At 37.9% G+C, this 13690-nt stretch overlaps 1 protein-coding gene across 1 annotated transcript in view; it reads left to right on the forward strand.

Annotated features, from left to right (window-relative positions):
- The window catches only part of LOC135683979 (sushi, von Willebrand factor type A, EGF and pentraxin domain-containing protein 1), a 28260-nt gene that overhangs the window by 6066 nt on the left and 8504 nt on the right, over positions 1 to 13690 (forward strand). The window contains exons 5-18 of the mRNA XM_065199405.2: positions 1087 to 1353; positions 2586 to 2822; positions 3778 to 3849; positions 4413 to 4568; positions 5040 to 5195; positions 6291 to 6638; positions 7843 to 7995; positions 8624 to 8779; positions 9196 to 9357; positions 10290 to 10460; positions 10591 to 10707; positions 11629 to 11751; positions 12201 to 12317; positions 12726 to 12857. Of these exons, the coding sequence (XP_065055477.2) occupies positions 1087 to 1353; positions 2586 to 2822; positions 3778 to 3849; positions 4413 to 4568; positions 5040 to 5195; positions 6291 to 6638; positions 7843 to 7995; positions 8624 to 8779; positions 9196 to 9357; positions 10290 to 10460; positions 10591 to 10707; positions 11629 to 11751; positions 12201 to 12317; positions 12726 to 12857 (2367 nt within the window). The remainder of the gene's footprint in view (positions 1 to 1086; positions 1354 to 2585; positions 2823 to 3777; positions 3850 to 4412; positions 4569 to 5039; positions 5196 to 6290; positions 6639 to 7842; positions 7996 to 8623; positions 8780 to 9195; positions 9358 to 10289; positions 10461 to 10590; positions 10708 to 11628; positions 11752 to 12200; positions 12318 to 12725; positions 12858 to 13690) is intronic.

Here is a 13690-nt window from a genome sequence, read left to right on the forward strand (position 1 = left end):
GATACATGTCACTCCACTAGCCCATAATTCACTCCACCTATTCCTGAAAGGGAGGACAAGACTGACCCTACTTACTATCATCCAATCGCAACCACTTCCGTAGTATGCAAAATGATAGAAACGATCATCACCAACTGCAATTTTTGTTTCTTGAAACCAATAAACTTCTTACTGATCACCAGTAAGGTTTTCACCAAGCGCGATCTACTAGTGATCTTCTAACTTTTGCTGCTCATTTTTGGTCCACTGCTGTGGAATTTTTTGTTAAGAGCAGCGTCATCTCTCTCAACATCTTAAAAGCCTTTGATCGCGTTTGGCACAAAGGTCTTCTTTCCTCGGTATGGTATGCACCAATTTTGATTGACAGCTTTCTCTCTTATAGGCCAATATCCATAAGAGTTGAGGGCCATCTCTCCAATCCCCACTCAGTTAACGCTGATGTACCACAGTGCTCTATCATATCTCCTATTTCATTCATCCTTTTAATGAATTATATATTAACTTCCATCACTTCACCTCTATTTTCTCCTTCGATTCTCAACATAATTCTCCTATCAACAGCCCTTTTGAAAGCAATATTTCAGCCTAACTTCTCATTGATGACCTGGCAATACTCGAGAAGTGGGTTAAAGACAGTCCTGTTAGGTTTAATCGAACTAAAACAATATAGGTTGTATTTCACATAAACGAGACCCTGACTTTCCTCCTCTATCCATACATGGTGCTGATTTGGACATATCTACCTCGTTTTTATAACTAAGCCTTTCTGTATCATCCAACCTTAACTAAAAACCTGACATTTCCTTTATTGCTAAACAATCCTCTCAAAAACTTGGGTTTTCTCTCTGGATTTTTCTCCATTTTTTGCTTTTAAGAATCAAATCTACAAATTTTCGAATACTTTTTATATAAATTCATGCAGTGATTAGCCGCCAGTAAACGCCGTATCTATGCGTGGCAACTTTTTCACCCAATTTGTCGCCTCACTTTTTTTTATGCAAATCAAACGTGCGGATATGGAAAAAGTGTATTGCCAATGTTGATGTGATAAAGATAACAATGCTAATCTTCCTGTTTTTACTTTAGATAAAGAGCCACCAAGAGTGTTACGTTGCCCAAAGCATCTTCTCTATACTGCGCTTGGTGGCGTTGAAGCCAGAATTGTGCTAGACAGTGCAAACGAAGTGCGGTTTTATGATAATGTTGACGGCTTGAAAACTCATTATCAACCTGTATCAAGAACAGAGGTTTCAGTGAACGATTTAAAACCCCCTGGTGTCTATACTATGATATTCTCTGCGTATGATTCCAGCAACAACCATGCAGATTGCGTGATCAATGTCATTGTAAAAGGTTTGTTTGTACTTCATTTTGACTATTTTAATTTGCAATTTATGCTACTTACAATTTATGCTCGATAAATATTCTGTTAAGTAGACGCACAAACTTTTTAGAGAAAAAACCTGGGCTGGGGTGCCACAAGAATTGAACATTCAGCAACCGAAGTACTAATGGGGTGAAACCAAAACATTTATGGGGCACTACCTCGATCTCAGGATTCAATTATACGTTTCTCAAAAAGTCAAATGATGACAATTTTCTATTTTTGTTTTATTTCAGCAGGGTTAAACAAATTGAGTATATTTAAATATACTGATTTGCAATGTGTCCTGCCTTAAAACATAACTAGCCAGCCTATTTACATTGATTAAGTAAACTTGAAGATGCTATATCGAAGAAAGAAATATATGTTAATAGAATTGACTTAGAAATCAAACGTATGTGCTGAACTTTATTTAGACTTATCAACCTCTTTGATCTGGCAAAAACCGTATGTCTCTTTTAATGTAGCTAGCAAAGAAGCAGTATTTATTTCATAGCCCAGTCAATTCCAAACAGTAACTCATCATTATCAACAGACCCTTTGGCTTTTTTTGGTCTTGTACACTACCAAATTGGTCCTTAAGGAAATAATTTTTTTCTTATGACAGTTAACTTTAAAGCAAACTCTTTTTTGTTTTACTTCTCGTTAGTTCTTGTAATGCAGGCAGTTCTCGAATAAGCCCCTCCCACCTTTGAATAAGCCCGCCTCTCAAATATGCCTCCGGCCTATAAGAATTTTTGCTAAATAGGCCCCCTCTCTCGAATAAGCCCCCATGGGCTGATGTTTTGTCCCGACAGCAATAGGTATATCCCAAAATATCTTTTTTAAGAACAGGGTCCAAAACTTTAGAAATCTACTAAGCCAGTTCGTGTTGTGCTGAACCAATCATAGACAAGATAGGTCTAAGTGGGACGTTTGGCATGTGTATTTTAGGGTAGCCATACATATGTGGTCGTTGAGAGCCCGTGGGTCTTATCCTGTCATAAATATTTCCTTTTTTTATCAATGGAGAGAAATTATTCTACCTTATTTGCTTTTTTGCGATAAACATGTCGGCATTAAGTTCCCCTTCTCATAGAGGGGACGATGAAAGATCCTTTCCTACCACAGTTTTCTTTTTGCGTAGCCTGTTTCTTTGCTATGTATTGAAATACTTAATTAATACTTAACAGTATTAAAACCCATTGAATCTTTTCCGCAGCTGCGAAGCCTTGCCAGATGAAAGTGCCTCCACCAAATGCATTTCCAGTATTCAGCCCAAAGAAAGGCGCTTACTTTTCGAGATGCCAAAATGGAACACGCCACCTTTGTGAGGGCTCCTACGCAGCTTGGATGCACTTTGACTTCTATCGCTGTGAACATGATAGCTTCCCTTTCCTCGGTGTTGGTTGTTCTGGAGGATTTATGAATAAACCGCTTATAGGTTGTGTGAATAATTGTAAGTTTTTTCGATGATTATCTTGTTTTATCTTCGAATTCAATCGAATATTGTAGTACTCTTGATTTATGTACTATATTTTAATGTAGCATTACAAGTGCAAGTGTGGAAAAAGGCAAAGGCGAGTAGTGTAAACCAAGCAGAAAAGGGTTCTTTGGAAGTTTTTCCCAAAAGATTTTCCTAACCTTACCAGTGGCGGCTCCAGCCTGGGATAAGTGGGGGGGACAAAAGGTGTGTCAGGGACAACGCCCTTTTGGACCACGCCCTTTCCCCCTGTTTGAAACTTTTTCTTCCGGAGGAAACACCTGTTGTCTTCCAAGAAATGTCATTTAAATGTGACTATCTAGATAACGCACATAAACCCCCCTGATGAGAAGTTTTCTCATCAGGTTTGCAAGAATCTCAAGGACCAACTTTCCGAAAAAGTGGGGGGGACTAGTCCTTACTCAGTTTCAGCGCCACTGAACCTTACCCTTTGGAATATTGAAAGACACCCGGTTTAAAATTCGTTTTGAAAGTAAGCTATGTCAGAGGCTTTGCATGAAATTATTGCAAATTGGCACTGAAACATCAACTTAATGATTAGTCAGGGGAGGAATGCTAAGCACGTTGGCCCTTGGTTCTTTTTTCCCTTCTTCACCTTTTCGTGCTCTTGTGTAATTTGTATGCTCCACAATAACACATGCTATCCTAAAATATGTAACAACCTATGATACTTAAAATGATCACGAATTTCGAACAGAACAGAAAAGAAGTGTATATTCATTTTTATATAGGAAGCTTCAATCAAAGTTTAAATGATCGTCTTTTAAAGTCTTCTTTGTTGCCTCAGACGTATATCTCCGCTGCTTGGAGACTAAAGCATGGTCTTATCTTATAATGAATGTTTAATGGAATGTTCCTTGACACGTGTCAAGCCTTCACGATTGACATTTGAATAAAAATTTTATTGTAGCTGCTCTAGCGGCTCTAGAAAATGGAACCTGCCCGAATGGTACTGTATTGGGAAATCGTGGGAAACTTTGCTGTAAGTAACCTTACTCTGATTACATAAATATTTATAATTTTCTTATTATTATGTTAAGATGAAATTTCAGGAAACAGTAATTTTTCAATGATAAGTCTTTTGGTATTTCGTGTGCGACAGAAAGTTGCCTCAATTGTGATTGATTATTATCTGTTTTATGCTTAGCCAAAGTACAGACTAATGAACACACACAAATGGTTTATGACTCGCAGCGTAACAGTTATGATTTGCTACAGACACATATGACCCTTTTTCCTTGGAAAGTGTGCAGATCAATTTATATTCACTGTTACCAAAGAGGTGTGGGTTCAGAATTCACTGGCCTTTTCTTGCCAGGAAGTGTATCATGACACAGGAATATCATAGAGGCTGATGAATATTTTTGTTCTATACTTTTGAAGTGGTACTTCGCACAAATCCAGGAGCAAGATGCCTGCATTGGTATGCGAATGAAATGTCTCAATGTCGGGCGATATTGTCGTTTGCTATGAAAAAATTTGAGCTAACAGTGATCATATTTTTAAACAATTTCTATTGCTTAGTTGTTGACTCAATTTTTTTAGTTCCATGTGAACGCAGCATGTTTTTCAATCAAACGGCAAAAATGTGCCATGTTTGTCCTCCAAACACGACCAATCATGAATATAGCAGCCCTACCTGTTATCCATGCCCAAAACATCAAATGACGAGATTGCCAGAAGCACCAAGATTCTGTGAAGGTTTGTTTTCTGATTATATCTATTGTATCTCTGATAAATCAAATATCAGATCTTATTCTCATTCATTTGAAACATTCGTTTAAAATGTATATTATAGATTTTAATCTGCATACCATCTGAATCATTATCAACCCGACATCCGAAGCTTTCAAGAGCTGTATAATCAGAAGAATATTGGCTTTCGTCTTGACATAGTATGGTATTTCAGGTCCTGACATAGTACTTAATATTATTTTCTACTGCTTGGTAAGAAATTCTCCTTCAATCTTTAAGATCATCCTACGATCTTCTACCTTAAAAATTTTCAAAATTAACCCCCCCCCCCCATGGCCATTTTCTTGCTTTTTTGCCACCCAGGTTTACCTGGCTCCCTTTTGTTTGAGGTTCTGTCTCTTACCTGCCCTCTCCCCAGCCTAAGACAAACAACTAAGCTATGAGACAAATAATACTTTCCTTATAACTATTTTGTAGATATTTGCAGTCCAGGCTCGTGGCTTGATTCAACAAACACAACTTGCACTAATTGCACTTATGGCTACTATGCCATGTCTGGGGCTAGAGAATGTACAAAATGTCCTGAAGGTCTTACAACCCTGGATGAGTTATCAACAAAATTGGAAGACTGTGGTATGGAACAACTGTGTATTTAAGTATACTCTTAAATTACATATGAATAGATATACCTTTTGTTTTGCCTGAACACGTGGATGTATCTTTAATCGCCCCTCTGATTTGAAAATATTTACAAAACAAGAAGTGTCGGATTTAGGCCTGTACTGTTTTTTACCTTGTTTTTATGATAGCACCGCCAGTTTTACTCATTGTATATAGATCTCAATCATTTTAAATCCGAAATCTACATATAAACACCATGCAACGTAATTTCAGATAATAAAAATCACTATTTATTATATATTCACTATTCGGCCTGTGCTGCTTCTAACCCTGTATGTGAATCTTGACTTTAAGGCACCCAAATGAGAATTTTTTCAATCTTGGGGTTAATACAATTTGAAAACGTACACATTAAGTAACATGGCAATAAAAAACTGACTACGTTTAGTTAGATACAAAAGTTGCTGAGTATGGTGCTTGGTGTTTGGAATCGATATGAATTGTGGAAGTTTTTGTCTTGAAAATGAAAAGCAGAGAATGATTTGCCTACCGAACAGCATGTTATTCCAGTTGTTGTTTTATTTATTGTGTATATTTGCCATCATTTTGGTCATCAACTTTAACGATTGAACGATGATTAGTTAAAAGGTAATTTACATGAATATCCAATTTTGAATGTACCAGCAGTGATTTTCGTTCCTTGTAGCACAGGAATAAGTAAAATGCATCTTTTGACTATCAGTTTTGTATCTCCTTTATCTTGTGGCTAATAGCTTTGGAGTTTTGTTATTGATTTTTCCATTGTTACATTGACTGTATTTGCTACAGAGATCGTTAGGTGATAATTTAAAGCTCAAATCGCTCTTTAATAAATGTGCCAAACATTTCGTAATTGGCTAGATAATTATACATATTTTTATGAAAATGCGTAATTTTTCATAGTAGTTCTCAATATCATATTTGGATCCGCGTTGTTTTTTCGTATGTATGCACAAATTCTTATAAAGCGAAGTAATTGTGTTTAGCGCCCATTTTATATGCTGGCGAGTATGTTTTAGAGGTTCTGCGTCGAGACTTTGCTTAGTAATAAAGCGTTTTATTTTACAGTGTATGGAAGATACGTTATTGGCGATTCCGGATCAGAACAAATCAAGCCAGCAAATGCATCATTGTACCGTCTTAAGATCAAACCGAATGCCTTCAAAGATCCTCGAAAATATAGACCTATAGCTCTACGATTTCAGTCGACATATTTGAAGCAAATTTCGAATTGCTCAAATGATTTTGTGCGAGTTACAGCTGTGTTGAATGAAGTCAGATTCGATCTAACCCCACGTTTATGTGGAGCGAAAATCAGCGAACCAATCTTTGTTGACACAACAGAAATTGGCCTAATAGTGGAATTTTCTGTTTCGAATGCCTCTAATGCCCTCTTGAACGTTACATTTGGCAGAGGTATGTTTTTTGTTTTAATGCGATCATGTCAATCATGTCACATCATGTAATCATATTTTATTCTCCATTCTATTATATTCTATTGTATTCTATTGTATTCTATTATTTTCTATTATATTCTAATGTAGTCTAATATATTCTAATATATTCTAATATATTCTGTTCCGTTCCGTTCTGTTCTGTTCCGTTCCGTTCTGCTCTGCTCTGCTCTGCTCTGCTCTGCTCTGCTCTGCTCTGCTCAGCTCTGCTCTGCTTTGCTTTGCTCTGCTCTGCTCTGTTCTGTTCTGCACTGCACTGCTCTGCTCTGCTCTGCTCTGCTCTGCTCTGTTCTGTTCTGTTCTGCACTGCACTGCACTGCTCTGCTCTGCTTTGCTCTGCTCTGCTCTGCTCTGCTCTGCTCTGCTCTGCTCTGCTCTGCTCTGCTCTGCTCTGCTCTGCTCTGCTCTGCTCAGCTCTGCTCTGCTTTGCTCTGTTCTGCACTGCACTGCTCTGCTCTGCTCTGCTCTGTTCTGCACTGCTCTGCTTTGCTCTGCTCTGCTCTGCTCTGCTCTGCTCTGCTCTGCTCTGCTCTGCTCTGCTCTGCTCTGCTCTGCTCTGCTCAGCTCTGCTTTGCTCTGTTCTGTTCTGCACTGCACTGCTCTGCTCTGCTCTGTTCTGCACTGCTCTGCTCTGCTCTGCTCTGCTCTGCTTTGTTTTGCTCTGCTCTGTTCTGTTCTGTTCTGTTCTGCTCTGCTCTGCTTTGTTTTGCTCTGCTCTGTTCTGTTCTGTTCTGTTCCGTTCCGTTCTGTTCTGCTCTGCTCTGCTCTGCTCTGCTCTGCTCTGCTCTGCTCTGCTCTGCTCTGTTCTGCACTGCTCTGCTCTGCTCTGCTCTGCTTTGTTTTGCTCTGCTCTGTTCTGTTCTGCTCTGCTCTGCTCTGCTCTGCTCTGCTCTGTTCTCTTCTGTTCTGTTCTGCACTGCTCTGCTCTGCTCTGCTCTGCTCTGCTCTGCTTTGTTTTGCTCTGCTCTGTTCTGTTCTGTTCTGTTCTGTTCTGTTCTGTTCTGTTCTGTTCTGTTCTGTTCTGTTCTGTTCTGTTCTGTTCTGTTCTGTTCTGTTCTATGTGTAGTGTGTTATAAAATGTTACATTTAGAAGTATTATATAGCATTGCATATTGCTTTAGGATATCTATTATGTAACTGCAAACATAACCCTTTTATCCAAACAGCGGATTGCCAGATTGGAGAAGTCTTCGATTTCAGTGCAGCCAAGTGTATGAAATGCCCTTTGAACACTTATCAGACCACAATTAACTCTACATCTTGCATTCAATGTGGAAATGGAACTGTAGCAAGAGAGAGTGGGGCAACCGGATGTGTTTGTAAGTGACAAGTCACTGATTGATTGTTGTTAGTTAATATCAGCCTATATGAATATAACTATATATATTTACGCCTTCACAAAAATCCATCCCCTCTCATGTGAATTACATCGCAGAGCAGAAACTATGAGTTTCTTTCAATACATTCTATATAAGATATAATTTCTATAACAAAGTATTTTCTACTACACTATTTGAACAATTTTTTGGCGGTACAAATTTGAAAATATATTTGAAAAATGTTTGCTTTTTTTAAAGCCATTACACTCTTTCTTTTATAAGAGCAAATTTATACGAACACGAGCCTCAAAATGATCAAAATTTAAGAACAAATTAAGAACAAAATTGTAAAATTCCCTTAAAAAAATTTCATCTAGGGATGCTTTGTTGTTGAATTTTCAAACTTTTCGGCAAATGAAGGATAGCCCACTCACTTTTTGGCAAATGGGGACTGAACACTCCCCATAAGCACAATAGCCAGCGAATTCACTGCTTATACGCTTATTATTAAAGAACACATTAAGAACAATCTAGCCTCAAAGTTTGATGAAAATCAACAAACAATCAGCCTGAATTTCAGGATTTTGATGTCGAGAAATTATGATTTGAGCGTAACTTTTCTTTGCAGCTTTGTGTCCGAAAGGAACATTTATAAATGGGACATCGTGCCAAGGATGCCCATTAGGGTACTATCAGGAAGAAGCTGAAAAGACATCATGTATTAAATGTCCAAACAATACAATCACTAGAAGAGGGCACTCTACCTCCATAAGCGATTGCACAGGTGAGTGCCTGATTTGTCAGTGCTGAAAAGATTTGTCACAATTTTGAATAGAATGATATGTAAGCGCATGAAGAGATGTGCCAAAATTAAACTCTAGGATTTGAAAAATCTTTCGCAAATCTGTGACTAGTTATTGTGAATACTTTGATGCACGATCAAGGACCGAGATACCGGGGGGCCTTGGTTCCCCCCAAAATCTTGAGTAGCATAAGTATTTGTAAAATACTTTTATTTTGTAAAAGATGGCTGTTGTTACACTTATTCATCAGGGCTGACCCCCCCACCCCCCCCCCCCCCCCCACCAAAAAAAGTTGTATCTCGGTCTTTGTGCACGATAAACTGATGTATTTACTGTCTTTTATCAATATAAAGGCAAGATATGAGCGACCTAGAAACAATTTCTCTAATACTTTCAGAACCTTGTACTGCTGGCCAGTTCAAGTCCAAAGATGGCTGCAAGCCCTGTAAAAATGGAATGTATCAGGATATTGATGTGCATGCCTACGAGTTCTGCAAGTTTTGTCGTAAAGGAACCACCACGATAGAATATGGTTCAAAGTCAAATGATTCATGTGTTGGTAAGTTCCCTTAGACTGAAATAAGAAAACATCAGTGAGCTTTTTGTCAATTTTTGGCTCTAGGCCTTAGTGGTAAAAGTTATTCGATTGTAGATTCTTTTTTAATGTTTTTTTCGTTTTGGTTTTAAAATTGTCTGGGAAACATTAAGAACAGAAATACTTTTATCTTCTCTATGGCTCAAATCCTTCGGTTTATGGTTTTTTTCGGCTGTATACAGAAATATCGATTTTCTCCTTGTCAGATATTCAACGTTTTCATCGTCATTTATCGTCATTTTTTTAAGCTCGTATATGTTCCACTGGAATATATTTTCCAGACAATCATAGAAATTTTTAAACGTCCTCTTTTAAACGTCGCATTTTTAAAAGCGGCGCTCATTGGAAAGTATACCAAACAAGAAGTAACGAATAATTTATATATATACGCCTACTATTCGAAAGCTATGAAAGTTGTTAGAGACGAGGACTCTGGCAGAGACAGGAATATTGACATTCCTTGACATTTCCTTAACGTGAATATATCTTTTGTAAACTTTAAGAAATTGTTCACACAATCTTTATTGCGTGCTTTTGGAAAAAAGAAAACATTGTTTAAAATCTGTTTTTATCTCTTTTCATCACACTTTTTTGCCATTTTCATTTGATAAACTTTTCATTTTGTATTTAACGCCGCCGTCTAATAAATACCGCCCTCCATAAACCCCGTATTAAAAAGTTGGATTTTGTGATAAACGCCGCGCCGTTCTTTAGAGGAAACTCAGTATTTATCTGTTTGTCTCTGGTCAATTTCTCTTGCATTTGAATTCTCACCATGTATTCGATGTGTTAGATAAGCATGTATTTTGCTTTTTTAATCCAGATTTCAATGGGTAAAGAAAAACATATTGTTTGTTTTGAAGAGGGGGTTTTTATCACAGCATTTTTTGTTTTAGTTGCATGTTCCTACGAAGGAGAGTACTATGATCCAAAAGATGGTCAATGCAAAAAATGTCCAGTTGGAACTTACAAATTAGCAAGTGACAAACAGGTGCTCCAGTGTACAGGATGTCCCACAAATCACACGACAAATAGGATTGGCGCTGCTAGCGTGACAGAATGCATCGGTAGATAAAATAATTTCTTCATTTCTTGGCTTACTTTCGTTTTTGGTGTCGTTTTCCTCTTCATAATTATCATAAAAGCTATGTGAAAAGAAAAGTTTTAATTTCTTTAAAATTTGTTATTTTTTTACAGATTCTTACGACAACTGCTCACCAAACCCCTGTAAATTTCCAGGATGGTGCGAAGATACAGGGACGGGTTTTAAATGTCATTGTCCTCACAATTACGTCGGACAGTACTGTGAAAATCGTATGTTATCGTACATTTTTCGATATTCTTTTTCCCTTTGTTAATTTTTGATAATATAGTAGCAGTAATGAATAATTTTTTTTCAGAAAGATATCATCTAGCAGGAACAATACTGCAAGAATTAGTTACTAAATTGACTCAGTTCTCTAATGTAACGATGTTCATTTTTATTACTCATATTTAAGATCAATTTCTTCGTTATCCTATAAGGATTTACAACACGTAATGTCTGTTCACTAGCAGCCTTTGGCTCTCCATCGGTTTTATTTTCTTCATTGTTTCCCTTTTTACCTTCGTTCTCTTATCGACCATTGCTTATTTTCTATTTCTCATTGATGACTTAGCACACTGTATCAATTACAAATGATTGATCACAAATGATTAATCTCAAATGATTGATCACAAATGATTGATCACAAATGATTAATCACAAATGTTTGATCAGTTTCCTCCAGTTACAACACTGTTGTCAATTTTTGATCCTTTCAACTGCAATCTGATCATTTTCGAGATATTTTTTCAGTTGGTCCTGACCACCATACTACATTAAAACCAATTTTTGAAATCGCATGCACAAATATTTTCCACTCTTCTGACGCCTATAAAGAAACAGAGTTATTTAAGGCATTTTGATTTGCATTTCTTCTGAAAATGTTCAGATCTCATTCACGCGTGGAAGTAAAACAGTCTGGTTTGTACCGTACAGAGTCATGGTCTTGGGTCGTTGGGTAATTGCCTCTAGTTTAACGTAAACTCCATCAATCTTCTGAAATATTGTGGCGCCTCTTTAATTAAAAAGAACATAGTTATTGTTTTCAAGCATTTGGAAAACAGTTGAAGCTGGTTTGTAAAGGAAGTATTGTGTCAAGTGTTCATGTATTGTTCATTATTCACTCGCTAAAAATGACTCATTTCTTGTAGGTACGCATGTATGTGAGTCGCAGCCTTGCCTCAATAATGGCACATGCCATAATCTGTATCTGGGAGACTATAACTACAGATGCCAATGCCCACTTGCATTTACAGGAAAAAACTGCGAAAGTGGTATTTATTTCTTTGCATGCTTAATGCATTTTGAAAAATTGTCTTTCTTTCTTGTAAATTTTCTTTCTCTTTTCTAGGCTGGTCAGTGTGCTTAAAAAGGTAGATAAATTGGGAAAAAACCTGTTGCTGTTGAGGCAATACCTCAGCCCATTTGGGCTTATTTCACAAGAATTGTTTTAGGATCGGAGCTAATTCGAGAGGGTATGTGGGAGGGGGGCTTATTCGAAAGTGGGGATTTATCCATGACTTACAGTGATCGAATTTCGTGGCTTTTTAGCATAGAGTCTGTTATCGTCTGCGTCCAATGACGTCATCGTATCTTGTCGTCTTTTTTGTTAAAAACTGCTGGCCTTAATTGGTCTTAGCCTCCAAAGGAAAATACTTTCGGTAGATTTAGGCCAGTTGCTTATGGTGACAATCTCTAATCAAGTTTTCATTTCTTTTTTCAGAATATCACCCATGTCTTGAAAATAAATACCTTTGCAACAGAGGAAACTGCACCGACAGTGGTGGTAAATTTACTTGCCATTGTCCACCATGGTACGAAGGAACCAATTGCGAAACTTGTAAGCACGTGTTTAACATCTTTAACTCGATTTTGAGATACTAAACCAAATCTTTTAAATCTCTATCTCCTTATTCTCTCTAAATATAAAGGCGTTCTGCCTTTGATATTCCTTCATTTTAAATTCAAAAGCAGTAAATTCTTCTTCATTCTCCCCCCCCCCCCCCTTATTTTACCACCACGCTTTTGCATCAGGGTGCTGGACGCGTGACTGTTACCAGAAATCTACCACGGAATCGCATTGGTCAAAATGGATATGTCAGGCAACAATCGTCGTTAGATTGGCCGTTGTTAACTGATAGGTTTACTTTATCCAATCATCTCACTACCGAATACCTGGTATTTGTCACGTGACAGAATCTTTCGATTCTCAAAAATGATTTTTAACAAATACCCAACTGTCTTTTAGCAATCAGAAAGCCGTGTGTGGACCGTCGTTGCGGCCTGCATGGAGATTGTACCGATGGACCCCACCAAGGATCAATTCCTCCGTACACCTGCTCGTGTTGGATCGACTACACTGGGAAAAACTGTGAAACAGGTACGTTATCAGGAGCGGATCCAGACTATAGCAACTGTAGCTCCAGCTATAGTCAAAATCTCAGTGTTTGATTATCGGAATTCACATTTGAAAGCAGCGGTATAGGTTATCAAATGCGATTAACAAACATGCACTGCTGGCAATGTGTCATCACAATGCCTCTCCAGATGAGATATAAAACACTGAGCGCAGAATGGTCTAATATTAAAACTTAGACGAATCAGAAGTTTCGTTCTTTGTTGACAGTAACCAACCAGTATTGAGCTACAGTGGATATTCCGAGCTATAGTCGGTCTGGGGATTTGCTCTGGAAAAGGCATCGAAGACAATGAAACCCGTACTATAATTTTTGGCGCGAGCTATAGTCAAGCTATAGTCAGGTTTGAAAGTGGCCTTTTAACCAATAGAATATGAGTATCCACGGTATTTCTCCGCTCTCTGTCCCCTGTAAAGCAACAGTAGACTATTGCTCGTTTTCACATCCTGGGTCCCCTGTAATGTAGCTTCAAAGGCAAGGACCTACTAGGGAATAGACAGGGACGGCGGAACGACCAAGCGGCAAGAGGGGGGGGGGGGGCAGGCTTGAGTAAAAAGGCTTTTGAAAGATAATTCTCAGCTTCTACAAATTCATACGTAACTGCAATTTTATTTCGATCTTCTGTAGGTATCTTCAACATTGGCTAACTTTCAGCACAAGGAATTATTTTACATGTTTTGAGAAGTTCAGAATTTCATACAAATCTCTCTGATTATTACAATTGGCCAGTTTCAAGGGAACTTTATTAAAAACAACCCTTGCCCCTTCTGCCAAAGGGCAACAGGGGCGGTTGTCT

The sequence above is a fragment of the Rhopilema esculentum genome, chromosome 7 (assembly GCF_057945365.1).
Source record: "Rhopilema esculentum isolate cy_ngs chromosome 7, ASM5794536v1, whole genome shotgun sequence".
NCBI lineage: Eukaryota > Metazoa > Cnidaria > Scyphozoa > Rhizostomeae > Rhizostomatidae > Rhopilema > Rhopilema esculentum.